The sequence below is a fragment of the Cornus florida genome, unplaced genomic scaffold (assembly GCF_030987335.1).
Source record: "Cornus florida cultivar Cherokee Brave unplaced genomic scaffold, ASM3098733v1 CherokeeBrave_3.0.0_Hap2_Chr01, whole genome shotgun sequence".
In the NCBI taxonomy this organism is placed as follows: domain Eukaryota; kingdom Viridiplantae; phylum Streptophyta; class Magnoliopsida; order Cornales; family Cornaceae; genus Cornus; species Cornus florida.
In genome coordinates, this window is record NW_026775571.1 from 98,079,376 (window position 1) to 98,107,337 (window position 27,962).

The 27,962-nt window shown below is 32.7% G+C and overlaps 2 protein-coding genes across 6 annotated transcripts; both read right to left on the reverse strand.

Annotated features, from left to right (window-relative positions):
* Nucleotides 1-1,099: 1,099 nt before the first annotated feature.
* Nucleotides 1,100-27,441, reverse strand: LOC132308662 (uncharacterized). 2 transcript variants are annotated; one of them, XM_059806829.1, is made up of 4 exons: nucleotides 27,299-27,441; nucleotides 2,927-3,051; nucleotides 2,767-2,810; nucleotides 1,100-1,923 (listed from the first exon to the last, which is right to left on the reverse strand). In XM_059806829.1, exons 1-4 carry the CDS (start codon nucleotides 27,436-27,438, stop codon nucleotides 1,918-1,920), a joined length of 315 nt encoding a protein of 104 aa, XP_059662812.1. In that variant the 5' UTR covers nucleotides 27,439-27,441; the 3' UTR covers nucleotides 1,100-1,917. The 2 variants fall into 2 exon arrangements, with proteins under 2 accessions (XP_059662812.1, XP_059662803.1); XM_059806820.1 differs by lacking the exon at nucleotides 1,100-1,923 and having other exon boundaries at nucleotides 2,516-2,810.
* Nucleotides 6,335-14,460, reverse strand: LOC132308640 (F-box/LRR-repeat protein At3g58900-like). 4 transcript variants are annotated; one of them, XM_059806800.1, is made up of 7 exons: nucleotides 13,977-14,459; nucleotides 13,728-13,835; nucleotides 13,547-13,636; nucleotides 11,511-12,497; nucleotides 11,279-11,428; nucleotides 6,938-6,964; nucleotides 6,335-6,837 (listed from the first exon to the last, which is right to left on the reverse strand). In XM_059806800.1, the coding sequence occupies exons 3-7, from the start codon at nucleotides 13,547-13,549 to the stop codon at nucleotides 6,550-6,552; spliced, it is 1,455 nt and encodes a 484-aa protein (XP_059662783.1). In that variant the 5' UTR covers nucleotides 13,550-13,636; nucleotides 13,728-13,835; nucleotides 13,977-14,459; the 3' UTR covers nucleotides 6,335-6,549. The 4 variants fall into 4 exon arrangements, with proteins under 4 accessions (XP_059662783.1, XP_059662774.1, XP_059662765.1 ...); XM_059806791.1 differs by having other exon boundaries at nucleotides 13,936-14,459; XM_059806782.1 differs by having other exon boundaries at nucleotides 13,932-14,459.
* Nucleotides 27,442-27,962: the final 521 nt, after the last annotated feature.

Genomic DNA, 27,962 nt, shown 5'->3' on the forward strand with positions numbered 1-27,962 from the left:
TTCAATTATTTTAGAGCCCTTCCTTCATGTTCTTTTCTACAAATCAATTGGTAAACTTTCTAATCAAACATATTAACACGATTAAATGAGCTAATCGTAGAAAATAGAGATGATCATTACATACAAATATAGGGCAAATTAAAATAATTTCCATAAAAATTCAAAGCCATAGAAGCTTAACTTTACTTTCAATTGTAATCCTGCTATAATTAATAAGTAAATATAATCACCAAAAATTTTTACTCTTCCCCCTAGAAGACATGGTAATGGATGATGCAGCAACAAAATAAGATCAATTTTGCTGCCACTACTTTCAACAAATCCAATCAATTTCATTATTTTTTAATTTTTTTAATAAAAGAATAGTACAACAATATCAAATAAGTGCAAAACAAGATCAATTTGGTGACATGGAGTGTTATAATTAGTAGATTTTAGAAGTTTCACCCAACAATTTTACTATGCTTACTCTCAACAAACCCAACCAATTCCAGGTGGGGTGATGTTTCAAGTCTTTCAAAGTTATGTAGAGCATAGTTAGTAAAATACGGTACCAAAAAAAAAAGGGATTCAGAACGTAAAAGTATAATTCAATTTTTTTAAAAAAAATACATTGTAAAATTTCGGCTGAAAAAACGAAAACATAAAAATTCGAATATGGATACATGCATATATAATACATTGTATGGATTAAAAATTCGGCACTATATACATACATTATTTATTTTATTATGTATCATAACCATGTAAAGACATTAAAAGAAAATGCAACAAATAATAAAATAAATAAGAAAATGTTAGAAATAATAAAATAAATTTTCATTTTATACAAATTGACACTATCACAATAAGCATTAAAAAAATAAACTAATTAAATATAATTAATCAATAACTATGACATCATAAATTGATCACAAATTAATTATAAAAATATTCTAATTCAAATAATCAACTAAGTTTATCTAAAAGTAAATAAAAAAATTCTCTATTTTTCCCGTCTTTTCTTCATAACCTATATATATATATATATATATATATATATATATATGCATAAGTATAATTTATTAAAATTAAAATATTAAATTAAACTAGATTAGAATATCACATAATACATTTATGCATATGCTTAAATCCTAAAAGTGTTTTCAACTCATTTTATTACTAAAAAGATATAAACTTCGAAAAACAAAATAAATATCTACCATTACAAACAAAATTTAAAATTTCTTAAAAAAAAATATATCTACAAAGATTTGTAAGAATCTCCACTACCTTTCACAAAGTGTGATACAAATCTAATTTTATAGTTTTCTCAAATATAAAAAGAGAGAAATTTTTCTTATGCGGAACTCATCAATGGTTTGACTTTATTCTTAATACAACTAACATTACAACTTTCAAGTTCCAAAAATTAAAGTGTGTCTTCTCAATTTTTACAATAACATATAATTTTCAACTGTTTCATACTGTTTCATTGAATGAACCGGTGTATTTTTTTTTTTTTTTGGGTAAAATAACACTATATACATCTGCAATATATATTAAAAAATAAAAATGAATACAAATTTGTTGTAAATAAAGTTTTTTAGAGCATGGGCATAGATACAAATTTAAGAGTGGTGGGTCGAATTACGACACTGCCGATGAGTTTCACCTAATGTCAAATGTTTGCCTTAGACCATTGATCAGAAAAACACCAAAATACACATCAGTGTCTTAATACATCTCCCTGTTCTACACTTCTAATCTTGTCATCAATACATTTTCCTGTGCTAGATTTCAAATCTTGCCAGGAAACTCGTTCTCATAAACACCTCCTCTAATGTAGCATTCATAGCCAAGGCACCCAACTTGTGAGCCACATAAACTACTGTATTAGCACAATTGAACAAATATTTTGCGGCATGTTCAGCATTGTTAAGGCTGAGAGATGGAGAAACAACTGGTAATGGCATAATAGAAAACTAAAATGTAGAACACAAATTTGCGAGAGACTAAAATTTTCATTTTTATGCTGGAAATGTTTTGGAAAAAATCAACCACTTGTAGGAATCCTAATTTCTTATAAATTTTCCTTTTTATCCTATCCAAACTCAAAAAAATTAAATCTTTTCCATTTTTTCCCTTTCCTACTTCTTTCAAACCAAACAGACCCACTGTGATTCAAGTGCTCATCTGTTACCCGCAATAACGCAGGCTTGAGTCCCGAAATCAGTCTACCTAGAAATAGGAGTAAGGCTGCTTAATTAATGGTTTTGAAAAATTATTACATTGTTTTAGATATAATTATTTTTAAACTGTTCTCAACCCATTCTTATTGGACGGTATTGTTGGAGGCTTATGGGACATAAGAATAAAGACTATGCAATGGTGTTCCGACATTTTTCATAAATGAACTCTTTTATAATCTATATCCGGGGAAAACGAGTTATATTACAACATTAGTTAGAAGCAGGTAGGTGGATAATTCGTGCAAACCGAAGATAAGTTATACGCAGTAGTTAGCTAAGTTCAATGAAACATCTCTCTCTAAAACCCGGATTAAATTAATGTTATTGAGTTTAATCCAATTGATACATAAATGGTGAATTCCCAAGGTTGAATGGTTGACCATAATACGAGATTCGTGGTGAAGTCAATCTCTAACTATCTCTATCCTTGATCTTCTCTTTTTTAATTTTAGTTTATTTTGCTTTTATGTTCGTGACAACCAAATAATCAAATCAGTTTTCCTCAAATCATATAAACGGTGTGAAAATAGAATACCACTTCATTCGCAATTAGGCGAGCAGAATAAGTCTTCCCAGTACCTGAAATTAAATATGCACTCTGGGTAATTATGTCATCCTACAAAACAAACTTAAAAGTGTGGAATGATATTCTAGATGCACCATTTATGACATGAAACTAGTGGTTGTTAAAGTACCTTGTGGACCTTTAAAAAGCACTGCTTGTGCCCTGTTTCTCGCAAACTTAAGCCGTTTCCCAGGAGCAATAGCATCATACACCTCGGGACGTTGCAGAGGCAACAGTATTTTATCTTTTATTTCTCTACATGATAAACAATCAAATATATGCATAACTCTTCAAATGATCAATGGAACGTGCAGTATGGGTCCTAAGAGGATTTTATGCAAAGCAAGAAAGTCCCATATTTTCTTCAAAATAGACATATTATTTTTATTGCCTTGTTTACTGGCTTATTCGGAAACTTGAACAACTTTTTGACTTCTAATACCCGTGTGCAGTGGTTGCCAATATTTTTTATCTCAATTTTCTTGTGCAACCCATATTTTCAGTTGCCAAAATCTGGATCTTATTATACATTTTTTGCTCGGATTTTTTTTATACGCTTATTTTGTAAAAATTTGGATTATATGCTGCATGAACTCCTTTTAGAGATTTAACCACTCAATTCTATTGATAAGCACTTGCTTGCTTACATACTAGAAGTACCCATACTCACCTAAATACGAGAGAGTATTTAGGAACTTATGAAAAACTGTAACATTAATCAATATTGGAATTGACTGATTGTTTCTTACTGTACTTATTTTTAAATTTAAAAAGGAAAGAAAACAGTAACGTCCTCTTTGCAAAAGACTAATTGGAATTATTTTCTACATTTTCACATTTGATGAATTAATTATGCGCGGGGCTACAGGTTCCATTTAAATTTGGGTGTTTTCACTCTATAACTTTTGGCATCAACTCAAATAATAGGATGAATTATAATGACACCCTTCTAGTCCTGTTATTCCAAGAAAGTTGAGATTGCTCTTTATTATTATTATTATTATTATTATTAATGCAATATATCAGGAAATGTAAATGACAAAATTGCCCTTGATGCATTATTAACCAGTATTCCGCACGTAACTCAAATTAAAATCAAATGAACGGTACCCCAAAGGTACTGTGTCATTGTGCTAACATGGAACCTCCATCCACTACAAACATGGCATGTGTTAAAAATTAAAAAATATTCCATGTCAGCACAAGTTTCAAAAAATAGGAAAGGTTACAAACGGAGGAGTAAATTTAAAAAATTTCTTTGTCTCTTGGTTAAAGGATGGTGCTGTTATTAATCTCCCTATTTCCATCATTGCAGCCTTTAATGGAGCCACCAATTCGCAATCACAAGAAGCATCCTCAATTCATAACAGAGAGTGATAAGTAAAAAAAATTACTGAGTTAGTGATATCATTAATAATAAAAAAGTTAAAAATCAGATAAAATGTTAATTGAATGGATCGTATAGATGAACAAGGTGCAAGAAGCAAAAGAAACAAAAATAACAAAATTCAAAAATTTCATTGATATTTAAAAAAAAAATACACCATTTTTGGGCATCTGTCCATTGCTACAAAGACAAGGTTGTAGCAACAACACCTGAGTGGTGAAAGGTGAAGCTCTCGAGTCTGCTACTGCCGGAATCAAAGTAGACAGCAACCATGGTGAAATCGAAGGTGCTTTCTTTGAAGGTTGTGATAGTCACGGCCATGGAATGTCAGCCACCACAATGATCTACTCACGGCCATGGTGTTCCGGTGATGAAGGACAGCTTGGGATGATTTTCAGTGTATGGATAGATTCAGGAGAGAGAAAGAGGGTGAGAATTAAGAGAGAGAAGCTTTTAGAGCATACAATCTTTAGTCAGATTTTTAAAATTTGAAATTTGAGTTAAAAAAATAAAAAACAGAGGCGGAGGGATTTTGAAATTTCAGATGGAGTTACTCCTCCGTTTGCTACCTTCCCTATTTTGTGAAATTTTTGACACGTGTCGTGTTTGTAGAGGATGGAGGTACCATGTCAGCACAATGACATGATAGCTTATTGGTACTGAATAATTTCTCCAAATGAAGAGCATAATAGATACATGTGGTGTATAACCAAAAATTAATAAAATAAAAAATGGGACTAGCAATTGATCAGCTCTTTATTTCCTGTAAAAACCCAAAAATGCAGAAGCACGAAAGTTTCAATAACCAAATCTGAAAATTGTTGTAACAAACCAACTTAAGCCCGTGCATTTAGAAAGTAGACAATGAATTACAGTCCCTAGATCATTTGTTTTCATAAAAGGACGCAATTGGAGAATTAGACAGACACTTTGGCAGTCTGTTAACACAACGAGATATATATATATATATATATATATATATATGCTGAAACCATCATTACAGCCGATTGGAACCTCCCAAGCTCTTTCTTCGAACCTTCCCACAACATGCAATCCCTTCTCTCTTTCGCCTTATCCAATCACTGAGTGATGGATGCTCACTGTTTAATTTGTTTACTCTCTCTCTCTCTCCTTATTTTAATTTATTTTTATTATTATAACCTTTTTTTGAGATTTGGGAAGTAGCTATGCCAAGGGCGGACCCAAAAATATATTTTGGGGTGGTCTCAAAGCCCACCAAAGCCCCCCTACATCCGCCCTAACACATGGGAGGAGCAGAGACGAGCATAGGCCGATGTTGCCGTTTAGAGTGGGCCGACGGCGGCTCGTTTGCGTTTGGGGACGTGGTTGCGAGCGGTGGCGATTTCCATTGGCTCACTGTGTCTGTATGTCTTTCCTCCTTTTAGCTCAAAATCCTCAATTTTTTTGGTTTATCATTGAGTGATTAGAAATGGGTTTGGATGGAAGTTTTTTTTTTTTTTTTTTTGGATGATAAAGCAAACACACACACTTTTTTGCCCACGTTTGGACTCGAACCCCTCCCCCTCCTCTTTGAAGATGGAGATGTTATACCATTGGGTCAAAGGCCCTTTGGTGGTTTGGATGGAAGTTCATTTGGAGTATTGGATCTTTGTTTGTTTTGGGTGTTTTTGTTGAGGTAATGGATGTTTCCATGGTTGTGGACGGTGGTGGTGGTGGGCCGAAAATGGGGTGGTTGTGGAGGTTGCAGTGATGGTGACTGGTGGTTGTGGAGTTGCGGTGGTGAGTGGAGAGAGAGAAGTATACATGTAATGTGTGTATATTGAATGAGATTACTTTGGTCATTTTAAGTGGTCATAGGGTAAATATGTATTTTCACCATGTTGGGGGGTTGTTTTTGTTCAGTTTACTAAATTTGAAAGTGTCCTCTTGAAGGGGTGTCATAGCAATTTACCCTAAATGTTAATAACAGTAAAGTTATTTGCTTACCTCTTGTGGAAGGAAAGGATAAAGGCCCACGGTCATTAGGGTCCAAAACACTAGCCCCTTTTTAGATGGAATTCATCTACAATCAGACAAAAAAATAGCTATATCAGTGACTTTTAAGGTCCAAAAGCATGCAAATTATATGAAATAGAGATTGATCATTTCATACAAATGTTGAACCGCACATGAAGAAGAAATTTAATAATTTCCATTAAGGGTATAATAATCCAACACAAACTTTCCAAAGCCAGTCATAGAAGCTTAGCTTTACTTTCAATTGTATCCCGCAGATAAAGTTCCAAACCTTTTAGATGATGAATAACATGAGAAGAAGAAAAAATAATCACTAGAAATAGTTACCCTCCCTACAAGTAGACATAGGACTGGGATTTTTTATTTAACTAAAGTATCACTAATTCAACTGCTGCAGGTAATCTTGTTTTAAGCTGCCTGGCACGCTCTCTAGCAGCTTCCATTGTCCTGACTTGCTCTGAATATTTGGCATAAAACTGATACAACACAGGACGTGGATCAATAATTATCTTCTCGAGTGATGCGGTAACCTCAAGTATGTGAAAAACAAGATCAACTTCGCTGCTGCTACTCCCAACAAACCCAACCAATTCCACCACCTTAAGGCATTGATGATGACATTTAGTTGCTTCTTTTCCAGCATCTATTTGACTATCCTTTATTACCAACCAGCACCATAAGAGAAGTCATTATTTGCAGACAAAGTTAAGAATATAGCAAACTTTTAGACCAGTACAGATTTCTAATTTTCAGTACCTGTCTACCATTGTCTCCCAGAGTCATCTGCCATAGAAGAAGATAGTCAGACAAAAACTTATTTACACAAGAAGATTAGATAAAATAAATAAGAAAAAACTACACAATGAATTAGAAGCTAAGAACAATGGTTGGTTAACACAAGAAGATTTGGTTGAAAAGTAAATTGCATGTTGTTCTGCACTGAATTTGAAAGAAGCCAGTTGTATCTAATAAAAATTATAAACTTTTTCTCGTAATTTACCAAAAGGTTTCTAAGAAAATCAACAAATAAGCTTGTTTTAACATTCCCATGGTGATTCAAGTGCTCATCTTTTCCCCGCAAAGACGCGCGTTCAAGTCCCGAAATCAGCCTATCTAGAAGTAGGAGTAAGGCTGCCTACCTTCCACCTCTTTCAGACCCTGCTAAATGTAGCAACCTACTGTACTACGTATAATAAAAAAAAAAAAAAATTGCAATGATGATTCAAGTAATGCCACCAGATTATGCAACAAACAATTGTGCCAAAAGCAACGTCACAATAAAAAAAAAAACTTGGTTACATATTTGTCACCAATATTGGATATAACATGAGGAATCAGCCAATATAAAAAATCCATCAAGAAACAACACCACAATTTGGTTATTTTCAATATGCCTGCAGAAACTGTCCCCTATTGCTTTAACTGCCATTTGGAAGCTACAAAACACTCTAATAATAGCAACTCCCAGAAAGTAATTGTAGATTAGTAGCTGAGGTGGTTTATACTCCGTAAAATAATATTCCTTACTATGCTACAAAAGCCTGAATCTTGTCAAATCTCACTCATATTCTAATTCAATCTCTTTTCATTATCAATTATGAAAAAAAAAAAAAAAAATTTCACTTCATGCTAGGGGGAGGATTCAAGCGAACAGTTCTCTATCAAATTTACTTTCACCAATACAAGGATTTCGAATGTGCTTAGGAACATCACAAAATTTAAACGATCTGAGTTTATTCCTCAGGGAAAGACCACAAAGTGTACCATGCAAGGTTATAGGAATAGCAAAAAGAGAGTATATTGATGTCCTTAGGTTAACACCTTTTTTTTTTTTTGAGTAATATTTTCATTAAAAGGACTCAAAAGGGAGGCACGCCCAAGAGAACATGTACAAAAAATAAGCTCCAAGCCAAAATATCCCTTATACCCTCAAACTATCCACAAAGGCTACAAAGTCCTCTACAATCTCTCCCATTAACCCAACAAAAAAGAGAATAAAAAATCGACGATTTTAATATCAAATAGAAGATTCCATCCCTTTTTCCTTCACACCACAAGCCCCACCAAATACGAAGTCGAGTCACTCTCCTTGCATCCTGGGCTGGCGACCCAATATACACCTGCTCCAAGCTTCAAGCATGCTCAATGTGGAAACTGAAAAGACCCAGCTAACCAAAAAGGGAAACAAACATGTCCACACATCCCAGCCACCACAAAATATAAGAGAAGATGATCAAACAATTCCTCATCCCTCCTGCACATGAGCACCAATTTACCAAGATTTGAAGCCTTGTTCTTGTCGATTGTCAAGATCCTCCCCAAAACAACCGTCCATCCAAAAAAAAAAAAAAAAAACCCCACCTTGAGGAAACCTTTGGTATTCCAAACTGCCCTACTAGGAAAGGCAGACCCCCAAGTTGTTGGAAGCCCCTGGTAAAAAGAGCACAACTCAAACCTACCTTGCCTGAAATCCTCCCAAACCCATACGTCTGCCCCTCACGTACCACCCTCTCATGGTACAACACCACCAAGAACCCAACAATGTCTTCCACCTCCCAATCCTCGGGAAAGATCTCACAAACTGCATATCCCAAGTCGACCTTCTGCTATCAAGGCTATAATAAACAGCTACCAAAACATGACCATCTAGAGATATCCTGAACTATTGGCCTATCCCCACAAAATGGACTAGACCAAAACCTAAAATGCCTCCCAGACCTCACCCTTAACCGAGTATGTTTGGAAAATTCAATTACCCCCCACCACCTAATCCAATAAAAAATATTAAAAACACAAGGGGATAAGATTTGATGTCTTACCTTTGCAATTAGTGGCCAAAAATACAACTTTATAGCAAAATTTCTGTGTCCTAATAACATACAATCATATCTAACCAAATAATGAGTACCATTTAAAGGTTATATCATAGTAAAACTTTACAGAACTAAGCAATAGCCTTTTTCAGTAGTTTTTCATTCTTAAACCATAGCGACTTTACAAGCAAGAAGATAATTTCTCAGCTTAATTGGTACCGTTAATTGTGTCAAACAAAATCTGAGAAATTATGCATATACACCCACAATAAAGAACAAAGTTGCTGACATTTTGTAGATGTAATTAACTTTATTTAAAAGGACAAAAATGCCCTTGAACCAATTTTACACAACCAGAAATATGTCTATCCTCTATCCATATCTTTAGACTCTTCACCTCTCTATAACATTTCATCTCTATCTCAGAAACCCTATAATGTCTGGCCTATAAATTTTATTTTCGGCATCCTTTAAAGACCCATCATTTTTCATTGGATCAGGACCATCAACCAGATTAAGAAAGACCCACGGTAAGAAATGTAGAAAATTGGACAGGTATAAAATATTTTCTCTCTTCACTAATCAACATCTGCAAACACAAATCCTTCAATCCAATTCCAATAGGACGCCATTTAAGCATATTAAAGAGAAAAAATAACTATAAAACACGTAACAAATGACACTTCAACAATCATAAGACATTCAAAATAGCTCCAGAAAATATTATTTTACTTATGCAATCAAGAAAGCAGATTTAGGAGAACTATCCATGCCCTGTAAAATTACTCAAAACATAGACACTGTCATGTCATATGCAATAGGAAAGGAAAAGCAACTCAAAAAGATCCCTTTATTACTGGTGTGTCTATATTGCAAAAGAGTGAATTCCATAATTTCACCACAAAACAAACACAGATCTCAATAGAATGAAATACATGTATAAATATATCGAGTCAAGAGAAACAGTTCTGCCATAAAACAAGAAACCAATAATTATAAAACTACATATATGTATGTAAATATATATTTGTATGCAAGATGACGGAAAATAAAAGGAGATAAATATTTATTAAAAGAAAAACTAATTTCTAAATCTATTAAAAAATCAAAAAGAAAATCAACCTCCATGAAGTGGTATATTAATAAATGTAAGAGGGTAAATACATGGATAAACGCGCGCGCACACACATACAGAACAAAAGTTGAGGGTATTTTGGTCCAAATTGTAATGGGTATACAAGTCATTACAAACAACTAGAAGGGTACTCTTGCAAATTTAACACACTTAAGGGCAGTTTGGTCACTCCAGTGCATTTTTGCAACCCATCAGATGATCACTTGAGGGCAGGGGGAAATTTGTGATTTTTTCAAAACCTTAGGGAAGGTTGACCACCATTTTGATCAAAGTTTCATCTGAGAGTGAAAAGGAAAAAACGACAGGGGAGGTGAGGGTAATTCACCCTTATCAATTTAATCACTTTATTTAGTACAACTTACTTTTTTTTTAGGTTGGTAATAACATATTGATATTATTCACATTCTAGTAACACATTGTAGTACTTGGACTTTTTTTTCATTTGTAATCACATATTAGGCTAAGCAAGATAACAGTGGGTAGGATCAATGGATTCTTTATAAAATTATGTTTCCTGATGATATTAGATATATTCCTTCTCCTTTCTTTTCCCTTATTTCCTTTTTAATAATAGAGAACAATTTAAGATATTTGCCTCTCTTTCAAATTCTTATATTTGTCAGCCTCTTATCCCATTCCTTCCGTGTCTACTTTTCCCTAACACTTGATGCCTAGATGTGGTAAATTTAGAAGGCCTCCACGAAAGATTTTACTTGGGTTACTCAAATTGTACAAGTACAAACACACAAAGTTCTCAAAACTAAGGGTGTATTTGTAACGGCATTTTTTAGGAATGCATTGCTTTCAATTTTATCTTCTTCATCTTCAACTTGTTCTTTAAATTTAATTTGGGACAATTTTTTTTCAGTAAGAAATCAAATTCAATATGTTTCCTCTTTTAAGTTCTAGATGGAAATTTACTTGCAGAAGCGAGCATGGCAGGGTTATGGTCCCTTTCACCTCCTCAGCCTCTTAAACAGATCTTACGTTCTATCATATATGTATCTCTCTGCTTTCACCTCTCTCTCTCTCTACTTATCAGTCTACATTTATAGTCTATTTAAAATCATACAAATAATTTTAAAAAATCAATAATAATACTTCCATCAGCAAACATTACCTTAAGATTACATAAAAAAAGATACTTACCCGAACAGAAAACTTAGACAAATTAGGAGATGCCTTAATCACGGAAGTAAACCTAAGAAGGCTGCAACCAGCAAATCCCCCCGTGATAGACAATTCCACATGCTTGAGATTACCTAGCTCACGAAAATATATGGGGAACCGAAAAAACTCCTACCAAAAGTAAGCACAAGTTAGTAATGATGTTTACAGAAGAAGAAGAAGGCATACTACCACAATGATTGTGTATTCTAACCTGAGAAAACACTTTTAACTTGAGCTTTTCTATTTGAGGAATATAGCTGGAATGCTTGCAAGATCCAAAAACAAAGGATGAACAGAATGGCCCTGCAATAGATAGCTCAGAGAGAAGAGGAACGTTTTTAAAAGGCACACTTATATCTTGTCCCAAGTAGGTGAATGAAACAAGATTTGCTGCAGAAATTTCCAAAATTTTCAAACAGTGGCAGTGAGATATCTCTAAGCACTTCAATTTGAGTGAAGAGCCAGCAATTTTTAGATTCACTAGACATGTTGTACCCACAATGTATAATTGTTCAAGAAATGGACAGTTGGATAGGAAATTCTCAAGCACCTCCTCCATGATATTAACACCAACCAAACGAAGGGCTGTCAAGGAACTAAAGCCAGCTGCAGAACCAATATGACTGCGTGAATTCCTAAATAAGAATTTGAAGTTTTCCATGCTTGGAAAATCATAATATTGACGCCCACGAGTGGGTATAGTCTCAGCAAACACATTGAATTCAAACCTTTGAACTCTCTTTTCCATTGCAAACTTGATCCAATCATCGATATCACGAGGGTAGTTCTCAGCGAAATTAAAAGAAATCCTCATTTCATCTATAGAGGAGCCAAGATGCAATTTCAAGACTTTATTCACACAACTTACATACTTAGTACGCCTTTTTTCTTGTTCACGTACAAGTTCACGTTTACGTTCACGTTCACGTATATGTATGGGTAAACGGTCACGTTCACGGTCACATTCACGTTCACGTTCACGTTCACGTTCAGATGATGAAGTAACATTATCTACAGGAGCTCTTAGTAACGTCTTTGAATCGAAATTGAAAATAACAGTTATATATCTCCATAAATATCTCCATCTGCTTGAGAGAATACTAGTACATGCAGCTTCCCTGAGCGTTAAAAGAGACAGGATGGTAATGAGGATTTCGTCAGGCAATCCACTGATTCCATCCTTCATATGCTCTCCTCTCTGAGCATCCAAATAATTGTAAATACAATAATAATAAACCATCATCAACAAAAATAATGAAGCCAATATTCTATTAAAAAATTTATTTCTACTAAAAAAATTAGGGACCAGCATACATGCATTAAGTACTACTTTGTCAAAAATTTAATAACCACCACACTAACAATATCCAAAAGAACATAAGAGTTTGGGGTTGTTCGTGTAAGCAATTATTATTTTTCTTTATTTTTTAATTTTTTGGTTGTTAATAGGGGTGGGCAAAAAATCCGCGAATCCGTGCATCCGATCCGTACGGAACAGATTGTTAGACTCACAGATTGGTGGCGGATTCAAAAAAATTGAATCCATAGTTCACGGATTAGGCTATCAAAATCCGATCCATGACAAATCTGTGGCCAATCCGTAATATCACTATAATATTATATATATATATATATATATATATATATATATATATATATATGAACTCCTAACATACCGTACTTTTTCTATTTTCTTTTTTTCGTAAGTATTATACAATTAGTTTTATAATATTTATTACTCAATCAATAACGGACTTTTTATTTAAACAAAACCTAAACCTAGCCAAAGATGAAAGAACTCAAAGAACTAAAGAAGAGCAAAGAGAAAAGTGGCCGCCTCACCTATTATGCATTTAAATTGGTTTTATCTATGTTCGGTTATACACTTATACTACTTTGTAAGTGGATATGAAATTGGTGAACATAGACTATTTTGAAAAATTCAGTCCACGGATTGAATTTGATCGGATCCCTAAAATCCGATCCGTTGGCTAACGGATTGGTGGCAGATTCAAAATCTCCCAATCCCTTGGTTCGGATTAGGCTTGATCCTGGCCACCCCTAGTTGTTAAGTAAGACAAACGCCCATTGGTCGGACTCAAACCTCAATTTCCAATATGGGACGAGGAGACGTGAAATTTGAACTACAAAATCCAAAATAATAATAATAATAAAAAAAAAAACTTGACAAGATTTAATTTTTCCTGACAACAATTACTGTTTTCGGGTGCTTGGAATAGAACTCACCATTTGTTGCTTGAAAGAAGATGTTCTTTGTACTATCTTCCTCGTTTTAACGATACAGTTGTGAATAAATAATTTATTTCACTACAAATACTGCAAAACCAAAACCAACAACACAATCACAAAATAAAACAGACAGAAAATATAAAACAATGAAAACAAGCGAAGAACAAACGAAGATTACAGATTATCATGCCCCGACAAAATTCAGGCCAATTCTTCACAATTTAGATAACAATATGCTTGCTTGCTTGCTACGATCATTCAGAGATCTGCCCTTATTTGCTTTCGCCTACAAAAAGAATAAAATAAAATATAACAATGATTCAGAAGTTAAAAAATCAGCAAATTGACATACATACATATATATATATATATATATACGCACACACATCTGCAGAGATACAACATGCTATGAAGTATGAATAGATACAATATGGTCTTCCCCTTCGCCAATATTATCTTCTTCTATGCCGATCTGAAATTTCCAGCACAACAGACTTTGCGATCTTATCTCGTTAATCCTAGTTTGGTCAGAGACTTTGCGTCAATTGGATACGGAGTACAAAGATATTATTCTGTGTATTTTGGGGAAATTGCATAAAACCCCTTTTAGTTTTAATTTTTGTCAAAACTCCCCTCTAAAAAAGAAGTTGCCATAAAACTACCTAAGTATTTTGGTTATTGCAACACTGCACCACAGTAAAAAAAAAATAAAAAATCCTTTTATGGGACGAAATTGCCCCTCACAACAAGAAAAAAATGCATTTGAAGGTTTGTTTTTCTCTTAGTAGTTGAAACAAGGTCATTTTAAATATGTTACTAGTATTTTTTTAAATAAGAAAAAAAAAAGAAACTTTCAGCTAGTACATAATGTTTTCTTAATAATTTAAAGAGTAAAGGACAATAAACCAACTTAGGACATTTCATAATAAAACCCCATCGACTAATTTTTTTGTCAAAAAATCCACCCAACTATCCAATGGGTAGCTGAGTGGATGGAAAATCAGGCCTATATTTTTTAAACAAAAATGCCTTTATTCCTATGAATAAAAACCCCCTCTACTTTAAATTTTTAATAAGAAAGCCCATGAATAAAAAAGTTGACATAAACTCCCTAACTATATAATTTGTTGCAAAGTAGTGTTATAATGACAAAAATACCCTTAATAAACCTTTAATAAAATGATGCCTTTTAATATTAAATTAAAATAACTCATTTGGCATAGTTTTAATAATAAAAAATAAAAACTTAAATGGTGCATCTATACGAAAATAAAAGTACCTTGGAACAATTTTCAGAAAAAAAATAAAAAAATAAAAAAATTATTTTTATTTCTAAAAATTAAAAAGGAAAAGAAACCAAAAATGAAAATCATTTTAAAGTAAACCTAAACTTTCTTAAATTTATATTAAAGTAATGCTATAATTATGAAAAAAAATTATATTAGAGAAATTTTTTGTTAATATATAAATTTCATTAAATTCTTAAATCATAAAATTATAGCGTCACTTTAATTATAGCATCATTTGCAAATGTTTTGATAGCCCAATGGATTAGTGTAGTGGGTGGACGCTTGCTTATTTATCCAAAAGCTTAAGTTGTTAAGTAGTGGTGCATACCCACTCATTTATACCCAATCACTCTCTCACCCGGATCTGATGTGGGACAAATCTCCCCTTATAACATTCTCCCCCACCCAAACTTGCAACACCTTCGTTGTGGTCTGGCCACCCTGCCTACCCGAATGGCTCACCCAGACGCCTTCCGGGTCAGTGCTTGGCGTAACATCGGATCAAGAATTGGGTACGACTCTGATACCAACTCTAATGGGTGGGTGCTTGCCCATTTTTTCAAAAACTTAAGATGTTAGGTAGTGCTGCATACCCACTCATTTAAACCCAATCATTATCCCATTTGGATCCGAAGTAGAACAAATCTCCCCTTGTAACAATTAGTGCCTCCAGTGAATTTTAGAGTACCAGGTTTCGACTCTCTACATTTACTAATCTAAGTTATAACACTTCTTGCTTTGAAAAAAAAAATGAAATTATGGCATCGTTTTAATATAAAATTTTATTTTAAATTTAAATCATAGCATCACTTTAATATAACATGATTTTCATTTTAATTTAATATGAGGGAAAATAACTCAATTTTATTTTAAATTTCATTATAGCATCACTTTAACATAAAATTTCATTCATTTTTTATTAACGAAAATTTCATTTTATTTTAGGAGAAAATTTTGCTAATATAAAATTATTTAAATTTAAAATGAAATTTATATTAAAGTGATGCTATAATAAAATTAAAAATGAATTTTTTGTCATTATAGCATCACTTAAATATAAATTTAAGAAAATTTAGGTTTACTTTAAAATGATTTTCATTTTAGGTTTTATTTTCCTTTTTATTTTATAAATAAAAATTAAAAAAAAAATTGAAAAATTGTTTCAAGGTACTCTTATTTTCTTATAGATGCACCATTTAATTTTATTTTTTTTATTAACACTATGCCAAATGAGTTATATTTATTAATTTTAATTTAATATTAAAAGGCATCATTTTATTAAATTTGCATTAAGGGGCATTTTAGTCATTATAACACCACTTTAAAATAAATTGTATAGTTAGGCAAGTTTTATGTCAACTTTTTACTTCAGGAGATTTCTTGCCAAAAATTTAAAATAAAAGGGGTTTTATGCAATTTGCTCTATATAATAGGAATAAGGGCATTTTCGTCTAAAAAATACAGGGTCTGATTTTCCATCTACTCAGTTACTCCCCTTGGACAGTTGAGGGGTTTTTTTTGGAAAAAAATTAGTCGAGGGATTTATTACAAAACGTTTTAGGTCGAGAACAGTTTATTGCAATTTGCCCTAATTTGAACAACATCACATTAAATTATATGCGTTTTAGGTCGAGAACAGTTTATTGCAATTTGCCCTAATTTGAACAACATCACATTAAATTATATGCATATATAGCTTTTTTATAATTTATTTTTTTTATTCCCAATGTGTTGTTCTTAGGCATTAAAGATTCTTAAAAACTTTCATAGAATCACATAAAATTTTCTAAGAACAGTTAAATCTTAAAGATTTTTTATTTATTTTTTAAACTATATATGGATATAGTTTAAAGTGACCTTGTTTCAATTATTAAAAAAATAAAAAAATAAAATCTTCAAATGCATTTATGTACTGGTTAATTGCATTTGATGGAGATGCAAGGAGATTGATTCTACTTTGTATTTGGTGGGACTTACTGATGCAAAGGAAAAAGGAATGGAATCTTCTATTTGATATTAGTGCAGTCTATTTTTGGTTCTCTTTTTTGTTGGGTTAATGGGAGAGGTTGTAGAGAATTTTGTAGCCGTTTCAGGTATAGGATACATTTTTTGGCTTTGAGATTATTGTTATGTAGATGTTTTATTCGGAGAAAATAAATAATAATTGATTCTCAACTTATGTTATACGTTAGACATCCAGCGCAAGACGGGACAATGGAAGCTGCTAAAGAATGTGCTAGACAACTAAAAACAAGATTACCTATAACAATGGAATTAGTGATTGGTTAATTTAAAAGAAAAAAGAAAAAAAAAAAAAAAAATCCCTGTCCTATGTCTACTAGTAGGGATGGTAACAATTTTTTACCAATTATTTACTTATTCTTCTCATTCATCACCTGAAAGGCTTGGAAATGTATCTGCGGAATTATGATCGAAAGTAAAGCGAAGCTTCTATGATCGGCTTTGGAAAGTGTAACTTGGTATTGTTAGACTATAAAACCCTTAATGGAATTATTAAATTTCTTCCCTTTGTTGCAGGCCAACATTTGTATGAAATGATCATCTCTATTTTATATATTTTGCATGCTGTTGGACCTTAATAATTGGTGATATTCCAGTAAGCTAATGTGGCTATTTTTGTCCATTCAATTCTCCGTGCATATATACACAAATATACTATATAATTTGTTCAACCCTTCTTCACCTGCTTTTATTAAGTAGATATTACTATCAATATTGATTTTGCTTATCTTAGCATATGAGAAGCTTAGTAAGAATTCTACCAAGTCGTCTTCTACATTCTACTCTTAACTAAGTACAATATGACTAGCTGAAAATTTTGCTAAAGTCAGAAAGCTCAAGAAAGGCTTAATACAGAGGTTCCCAAAATTTTCCAAGTGAGAAGTTGGAGAAATGATGATCAATACATACACAAATACACCAACTTTACACCCACAAACACATATATTTGTGAATCGACTTTTTCTTATGTATTGACAAGAAATGTGCACAAAAATGAGATTCTTACAATCACCTTCGGCAATAAGATTGGAGAGAGCAGAGTGGTGAGCAATTTTTTATTTTGTTATCCAAATCTCACACTAGCTTGCACTTTCTTCCATTGAATTGAAAGATTATGAAAGCATGCTTGATATAAATTAACTAAAATTATTAAGACTAAACTCAAGATAAAAGAATAATGATTGAGAGTTAGAAAGTAGAATAATTCCTACTCATTTATGTGAGTGAAGTTGACATCACAATGACATCACCTTCTACTCACAAAACATTAGTTGAATTTGTTAACGGTCCAATTCCCTATCATTTACCCCTCTCTAAATTAAGTAACATCTTTTTTAAATGTACCCCTATTCTAAAAATAAAATAAAAAAACTTCAAAATTTCAAATAAATCCCAAATTGTCGCTCTCGCTTTACGCGCACTCTTGTTCAAATTTTCATTACTTATGACTTAATTCTGCCGTTCTCACGCTCCCGCTCTCGCTCCAACTCTCACTTTATGTCACTTCGGTCAAATGAGCATGTTTGACATGTAACAGAATTAAATTTTACAACTACATAGGTACGAAGATCAGATTTGCAACCTAAAAATGGAGCCAGGTAGTTGGTTGTTGGCACACTATTTTACAATAACTTCTTCGGTCTCAAGCGACTAACCCCATCAATTCTTGTTTCTCAATAACCAAAAATGCAGATAAATCCCAAATTGCCGTCAATTCAATTTGCATTTCAACTGATCTAGGTTCTTTTAAAAACTATAATGAGTTTGAGGTACTAATTAAACAATCCATTGAATCATAATAAGTGGATTATTCAATTTAGTAAAATTTATTTGAAACGATTTTGATTGAACCTATAAAATGAACCAATTTTTTTTTTTCAAGAGAAGAAACATATTCAAACATTCACGTTTGTTCATGTATAAAATTGAACTCTTGGCCATCAAAACTACAAAGCCATTGGTTATAAAATGAACCTTACAACACCATTTCTTATTCCAATTTGGCTTGCTCGAGCTTGAATTATGCTACCAGATCACTTGATTTTGTTATCCAAGTCTCACACTAGCTTGCACTTTCTTTCATTGAATTGAAAGATTATGAAAACATGCTTGATACAAATTAATTAAAATTAGTAAGAGTAAACTCGAGATGGAAAAAATAATAATTGGGAGTTCGAAAGTAAGACAATTCCGACTGATTTATATGAGAGAAGTTGACATCACGATGATATCACCTTTTACTCACAAAAAATTAGTCGAATTTGTCCATGATCCAACTCGCTATCATTTACCCCTATTCTAAATTAAGTAACATCTTTTTTTAATGTTTGATTTATGTGTTAATAAGAGTATTGAATAGATTAATTTAACCAAAAAAATAGAAGAAAAGAGTAATTGTGGAGGGAAAATTCCCCCTCCAATAGAAATCAGCCACGTCATTAAAATAAGGTACAATCCCAATTGTTCTCCAAAAGCCCAATCTTGATCAAGCCCAAATAAAGTTGCTATCGACTCAAGGTTATTAACATTAAACTCTCAGCCTACTGAAAATTCCTCCGGCCCATTCACATCCTAACCCAAGTCCAATTTAGAGTAATCAAAATCCCGTTTACTTAAGGATCCTTCGTATCAGCAAATTTAACACCGGGAAGAGTCCCATATGGAAGGAAGCTCTACATGGGGAAATTCTTACGTAGAAAGAAATTGAATAAGGGAAGGAACTTATTTGTAAAGAATTGTATATGAATGAATCTTCATGGAGGACAAGTATAGCAATCCTACCATAATTCCACCATCTTTTTGTATATAAATAAAGGCATAGACCTCTAATAAAGATCATCAAGCATTATAAGCTTTTCTTGAATTATTCTTGTTAATTGCTCTTTTTATTTTGAGTGAGTTGTATTTATTATTTTGCGCTTATAGTAATGCTATTGCGACAGTACTCTCGAGTCTTTTTTTAGGAATTCGAGAGAGTGAATTAATTAAGAAAGAATCTTTTGTAATAAGGAAATGAATAATCATTTTTTTCTCTCTCATTCTCTCTCTCTCTTCATGTTCTCTCTTTTTCTTTGTTAACACCCTCAATCAATCTGTTTCTTTCTCTCTTTTGATTAACCCATTCTTGAAAGATTTGATATTACAGCCTTTTTCATAACTTATTCAATTGTTAAGTATTTGGAACTTTATGAACCAAATGAACAGATGAAAAGGTAAAGAATCCAAACTTTTTATAAAAATCAGATTGGAAGAGTTATGAAATTGTTATGAAATTGAAAGAGTTTTGTATATAGAGAAAGCAACAACTCTACTCTTGTTCAACCATTAGTTCTTTATTTCTCATGGCCATATTAGGTACCCCGCCCTTGAACTTAAACTGCTGTTTATGGATTACTTAAAGTACATTATAAATACACATAATAGTCTCAAGTTCATTACAGTGATGAGACTCGTAGGGAAAAAATGGGCCAAAATGAAGTTTTCAAGCTTTACAATATCAAATCTTTCAAGAATGGGATAAAGGTTGTAATGTGGCCATGAGAAATAACCAAAGAGAGAGAAAGAGAGGACGTGTGAGAGGAGAGAAAAAAAAGATTATTTGTAATCATGTGAGACTTTTTGTGAGAACGCTTTCCTAATAACATTACTCAAAAAATAAAAATAAAAGAAGTCCAATTTAATATAAGCATCATCCACTTATCTATCTTTTACTTTCAAGTCAATGCAACATAATTAAACAACTTACATTAAACCCCCTGAATTTTATTTTCTCTCCCAAATAATCGCTCTGAACAATTAGACACTTAACCCCTCCCTTAGACTATACAATTTGTTGCGAATGGTTAGTTGGCCATACAAAATTTAATGCTAAATGCTGTCACGTGAGGCACATGAAAGGCAAAATTTTAAAAAGATAGAAATGACCCTAACGACCTTTATGGCTTTATGTGAATTATATATATATATAATCCCCAATTCTAAGAAATGCAACAAGCCCTAACCATCTTGTTTGAATAGAAACTTCATTTATAGCCATTAGAGGAGAGAGAGACTTTCCAGAAACTACGGTTTGTGTTTTAAATTTTAGCTTACTGCCTTCATTGATTTATAGCAACACAGAAAATGAGATGGAAATAATAAAATAAATAAATATATATATATATATATAGCAACTGAGAGAGAATGAGATGGAAATAAATAAATAAATATATATATATATATATAGCAACTGAGAGAGAATGAGATGGAAATAAATAAATAAATATATATATATAGCAACAGAGAGAATGAGATGGAAAGATGGTAAAGATTAGTTGCTTTAAAAATATTGGGACTTCAACTTAAATCAAAAACGGAACTCTAAACGGTAAAATCAACATAGACTCATAGAAATCCTTCCAAATTCAGAGCGAAACAGTAAGTAATATGGATAAGAAGCCTGATTCTCAGAGAGAACTCGTAGAGATTCAGGCAAGCATATCTGTGAGATTTTGGCAAGCATAGCAGGATGAATTCGGATCGGAGCTCCGCGTCGGAGATTCTCTTAATCTTTTTTTAAATCTTTCTTTTTCTGGTTTGATATTTAGATTTCGATCTGAATTCGCCCACCATGACCCGAATCAACAACGGCAGCTTCGGCTCCTGCCCGGCCTCCATCATCCCCGCTCAACAGCTATGGCAGCTTCGGTATCTCCCACAACCCTACGAACTTCCCGCTGGTGAGTGAGAGAGAACGAAGAGAGAGAGAGAGGGGATACCCAAAAACCAAAAAAAAAAAATAATAAAAAATAAAGTCAGCAGCCTATTGCTGCTGACATGTGGCAAAGTGCTATATATAAACCTTTGCCCTTTTTTCTTTTTGGCGTCATATAATGGAAGTGTTAAATTTAGGTTGTTGTGCTGTCATTGTTTTATTGGTTAATGAGATTGTTTTTCCACATCAGTATATGTATGTCAAGTTGAAAAACCATACAACATAAGGGCAAAATAGAATTTAGTTCTTCCATTACCGGCTGGTTAACAGATTGTCCTTTAGTACAACATTTTAATAATTTAAGGGGATAATTTTTAATTCACGAACATTTTTTTTTTTTTTTTTTTTTTTGGCAATTCAGTCATAGTTTAGGCTTAACTCTTAAAAAAATAATAAAATAATAAAGAGCAATCTCAACTCTCGTGGAATTACAAGAGTACAAGGGTGTCATTATAATTCATCCCATTTGTTTTGAGTTAATGCCTAAGGTCTAGAGTGAAAACACCCAAACTTAGATGGAACCGAGCATAATTAATTCATCAAATGTGAAAATGTAGAAAATAATTCTAATTAGTCTTTTGCAAAGAGGACGTTACTGTTTTCTTTCCTTTTTAAATTTAAAAATAAGGTAAAGTATAGTTACTTCCCCTGAAGTTTGACAAAAGGACACTTAAAGAAAATTTACCGATTTTTTGGACAAAGACATCCCCTGAAAGTTCAAAAATGGACAAAGACACCCCTTTACAAGAAAAATTGATCAAATTACCCTTTAACCGTTTAAAAGACTTTTTTAACTTTACAATTTAATAAATTAGACCAATATACCTTCATGAATAATTTATGCATAAAAAAAAGTAAAAAAAAAAAAACTATATATTGTTCACCTTTTTTTTTTTTTGTTATTTACTTTATAAATGTCCCAACTTCTTAAAAATGTAAACGTCTAAAATGATTTTTTGATTCAGTAAATATATTTCAAATAAATTATATTTTGTTATTATTTCTTTTCTTTTTCTTTTTTATTTTTAAATGAAGATACTTAATTCTTTTATCTAAAAAAATTAAACCAATCTCTTTTCCTTAAAAATAATAAATATGGTACCAGTATAACTTTATGCATCTTAAATTATATATCAAATATTATGCATTTCCTAACATAAAAGAAAATAGGTTCTAGTATAACTTTATACATGTCTTTGTTTTTTTTTTTTTTTTTCCCTCCTTTGTTTTATTATTATTATTTTTCCCTTTGTTTTATTATTATTTTTTTTCCCTTTAATGTTGGAAAATGCATAATATTTGATATATAATTTAAGATGCATAAACTTATACTGGTACCATATTTTTTATTTTTAAGGAAAAGAGATTGGTTTAATTTTTTTAGATGAACGAATTAAGTATCTTAATTTAAAAATAAAAAGGAAAAAGAAAAGAAATAATAATAAAATATAATTTATTTGAAATATATGTACTGGATCAAAAAATCATTTTAGACGTCTGCATTTTTAAGAAGTTGGGACAATTATATAGTAAATAACAAAAAAAAAAAGTGAATAATATAAAGTTTTTTTTTTTTTCTTTTTTTCAAGCATAAATTGTTCCTAAGGGCAGATTGGTCCAATTTATTAAATTGTAAAGTTAAAAAAGTCTCCTAAACTGTCAAAGGATAATTTGATCAATTTCTCATGTAAAGGGATGTCTTTATCCATTTTTGAACCTTCAAGGGGTGTCTTTGTCCAAAAAACAAGTAAGTTTCTTCTAAGTATCCTTTTGTCAAACCTCAAGGGGTGTGGATGTGCTTTACCCTTAAAGATAAGTTCAATAATAAACAATCAGTCAATTCCAATATTGATTAATGTTACAGTTTCTCATAAGTTCCTAAGTACTTTCTCGTATTTAGGTGAGTATGGGTACTTCTAGTATGCAAGCAAGCAAGTGCTTATCAATATAATTGAGTGGTTAAATCTCTAAAAGGAGTTCATGCAGCGTATAATCCAAATTTTTACAAAATAAGCGTATAAAAAAAATCCGAGCAAAAAATGTATAATAAAATCCAGATTTTGGCAACTGAAAATATGGGTTGCACAAGAAAATTGAGATAAAAAATATTGGCAACCACTGCACATGGGTATTAGAAGTCAAAAAAGTTGTTCAAGTTCCCGAATAAGCCAGTAAACAAGGCAATAAAAATAATATGTCCTCTCCTCGAGTCAAAAGACTAAATTGCTGCTTTAAAAATTACTCAAATGACTATACCAAAATCTCATACCCCGGGGGTTTCTTCGTCTGGTCTTCCTGGGTTGCGCCTTTTGTTTATCTCCTCAATGTATTCTTCAAGACGCGGACAAGACAGTGGTCCTCCACCTCCAATAATCTATCAGTCAATATAACGAGTTAATTTTTTTTATAAGTATATCAATTGCTAAATTAGTGTTTTGCGCTTACCCTCCTTGCCTGAACCGCCTCTGTTTCCATACAAATTTCCTTGATCTCTCCTCCAGACATTCTAAGTTTGATAAATGGCATTCTTAGAGTGAAAGCAAATAAAACATATTTCAAGGGTATAGAAAAGAAAAACAAAGAAAAGAGGCAAAAGTTTTGAACTTACCCTTCAGCATTGACTGCAAATTGAGCTAATTCATTTGCTAACAAGTGCGGAGCATATAGAGCTGCTATTTCCTGGCAGTTCAGCTCATCAGGTAGGTGAAAAGAAATCCTATGATCAAAGTTCCTGAAAGAATCATTAAAACACAGTTTAAAAATCGAATAACCTAACTGTTGTATGAAGAAAAATTGGCGCCTAAATAAATACCTTGACAAAATCCTATTGAGATCATGTTCCCTATTCGTAGCAGCAATAACCATCACTTTCTTAACCCGCTCAATGTCTCTAATCTGCAGCCGAAAACAGAGACAGCCTAAGTTCAAAAACATATCTATTAGGTATCCAAGAGAACTCCAAAAATGATACTACCAAAATATATCTATATATATATCAGGAAAAATAAATAAAAAATTTAACCTGGCTCGATAGCTCTGATGAAATTTTGAGAGCTCCACACTTTTCAGAATCACAAACACCAGCATATCTATCGACCTGTAATAACAAAAGAACATGGAAAATTTTACATTTTTAAATAAACATAATCAACATAAATGAGCAGAAAATATAAATTACCTCATCAAGGAAAATGATGGCGCCATTCGGAAACTCTTTTGCCACTGAAAAGAGTTCCATTAATAGTTGTTCACTTTTATCATTGAACTTTGGCATTACAGATTCTGGTGGCACGTAAAGCACTGGAATAGCCTATAACAAACCAAATTTTTAGTCTCATCCTAACAACTTGCAAACCGCATGAAAGATGCCAATATCGGGCAATTCATGGTATTAACTTGCGTCTTTCTTCATTAATACTTAGATGTTTATTGGTTAAATCTTTGCTGCTACTATTTCTATTAGTGAGCTTTCAATGTAGGTTTAACTAGAAAATTTACTATAAGGCGAGCAACAACCGTAATGTTTGTAGGTAAACAATTATCCACCCCTTAGTATGGCTAGTAAAGGCGGCTACTATTCCTTGGTATGGTTACGAGCGTGGAAATATATGTAAGCAACAAGTTAACAACTAACAGAAAAAACTTATAAATCGTGGGAAAATAGAATACCGCTTCATTCGCGATTAGGCGAGCAGAATAAGTCTTCCCAGTACCTGATATTAAATATGCACTATGGGTAATTATGTCATCCTACAAAACAAACTTAAGTGTGGAATGATATTCTAGATGCACCATTTATGACATGAAACTAGTGGTGTTAAAGTACCTTGTGGACCTTTAAAAAGCACTGCTCGTGCCCTGTTTCTCGCAAACTTAAGCCGTTTCCCAGGAGCAATAGCATCATACACCTCGGGACGTTGCAGAGGCGACAGTATTATATCTTGTATTTCTCTACATGCTAAACAATCATATATATATGTAACTCTCCAAATGATCAATGGAACGTGCACTATGGGTCCTAAGAGGGTTTTATGCAAAGCAAGAAAGTCCAATATTTTAGGAACGTGCAATATGGGTCCTAAGAGGGTTTTATGCAAAGCAAGAAAGTCCCATATTTTCTTCAAAATAATCAGTTTCATGATAAAGAAAATACGTTTACAAAAGCAATTCATATAGCCCAAAGATGGGAGACAAAAAGTTATAACAATGCCAATCTGGCCAAGTAGAACTATTGGACTTTGCTTGAAGCAAATTCCCCAGTAAAGTCCAGCCCTGTTTTCCCCAATTTCAGTCCCTAGATTGTACTTCATGTTTCAGGCATCAAAATATCCATTCTTTTCATGAAAAAAGCATATAAGATTCACCCCAAATCATCACAATTCTTTTAGGACATTTATATGCATCATCAGTTTAGCACAAGCATGATCCAACATGGAGGTATGGACAAGAACTGATGCATACTCGTATAATCACATAAATTCATTACTCACATAAGCACATAATACCAGCATATACTGGTTTTAGGAAATATCCACCCAAAGCACTGGATGTTAATGAAACCCTACCTTTAAGAAGCATGATGATGATGAAGAACATGAGAAGATGGTTTCAGCGAAATCCCTCTCTACTCCTTCCCTTGGTCCTTTTCCTTGCTCCTCTCTCTCTCTCTCTCTCTCTCTAGACTCACGGCTAGGAACCCTTCATCTCTCCTTCTCTTCTTCTCTCTAAACCCACAACTGGTACTGTTTGTGTGAATATACAAAGTGTGAGACACAAAATGCAGGTTTATATAAGGTAGCATGGGTGATGAAGGTCATGTGAGGATGCCACATGTCGAAGCCTATGCCACCTAGCATCCACCATCCCAACTTTGGAAAATTCCAAATCCCTGTCATTTAAAAACTCTAATCACATAAAAACCCCCACGTTTTCATTGAATGACTTACAACACCCAAATAAAATCACAAGGCTCCAAAACTAATTCTTAAATCATCAAAACATCAATTAAATTAACAAAGTCTCCATAAATAAATAAGGCATGATGTTAGTCAAGATTCATAGCCTAAATAAAAAATCTGGGGTATCACATAAGCTATGCCTTTTAGTTTCCCATAACTTAAGTCAATCAAGTTGAACTCCTAGTTCCTCTAAGAACCTAGGTACATTCTCAAACTCATCTAAATCTATCCATGTGACGTAACTTTAAGCCCTTAAGGTTTAGACATACACATCCTTACATGACAACTAAGTCTACCATAGCTAGACCTAGGTTCACATCAGCCCACGTATCCTTTAGGTCATCTTCAAAGCATCCAAGGACCAATAGGTTCGCAACACTTGGAATTTCAACTAGGTTTACCTTAGTTAGGCCTAATACAGCCAAAAACACTTTTCATATATGGCATGTATGACTCATAATCAATATAAGTAAATAAGTAAATATATGACTGTGTAGGTGTATGTATGCGTGCGTACGTGTGTAACTGAGTGTGTATATAAAATTATAAATAAAGATGCTATGTACTGTGCATTAGTATCAAAGTGTTATTAATCGTGTATATATGCATGCAGAGATGCGTGAGTGTGTAAAATAATGCGTGCACTAATCTATCTACACTCCACAGGAGCAAGAAAAACAATAAAAGAAATGTTAGCAGAGGAAGGAGGAAAGGAGAAGACAAATACCCTTTAAGGCAAGCAGGATATGGCATGTTGTCCCATTGTAACTCATATCTTGGAGTTTCTTCTTCGAGTCCATATATTTCCACCCCCATGTTCCGTAAAAAACTACCAACAGGGTTTTTAAGGAACTCTTCTAATTTCATGGTTGGTTTTGTAAACTATAATAATTCGTGTTAAGCCATTAATCACAAATTTACATGAATCACATATCTTAGAACTTCATGATTTTCATATATCTATAATGCATAAATAAATACTAGTTAGATATAAATACCTCGATTCACGATATCAATTCTTGTTGAGATTAAGTCCAACGTCCAGATCCTTTGGCCACGAACTAATCTGCAACTATGATCAACAGGCAAAGATGGAAACTGGTTTCTCTCTCTTGGCTTTTTGCACACATAAAACTTTTACGTGTTGTTTCATTAATTGTACATAATTGATGGAGTATATGCACTTTTATAAAGGCAGAGAGAGGACCAGTTTTCCTTATAGTAACATAATTCTACTTTCGATCAAAGTAAGGAATAAGAAAGGAAAACACTTCTCCAATAAGTAATTACCAATAAAGGTAATTATAAGTTGACCAAAAATAAATAATATTAATTGATATTTATTTACTTACCCACCAAGTAATATGTCACATGTCCAAATCATGTGGGCC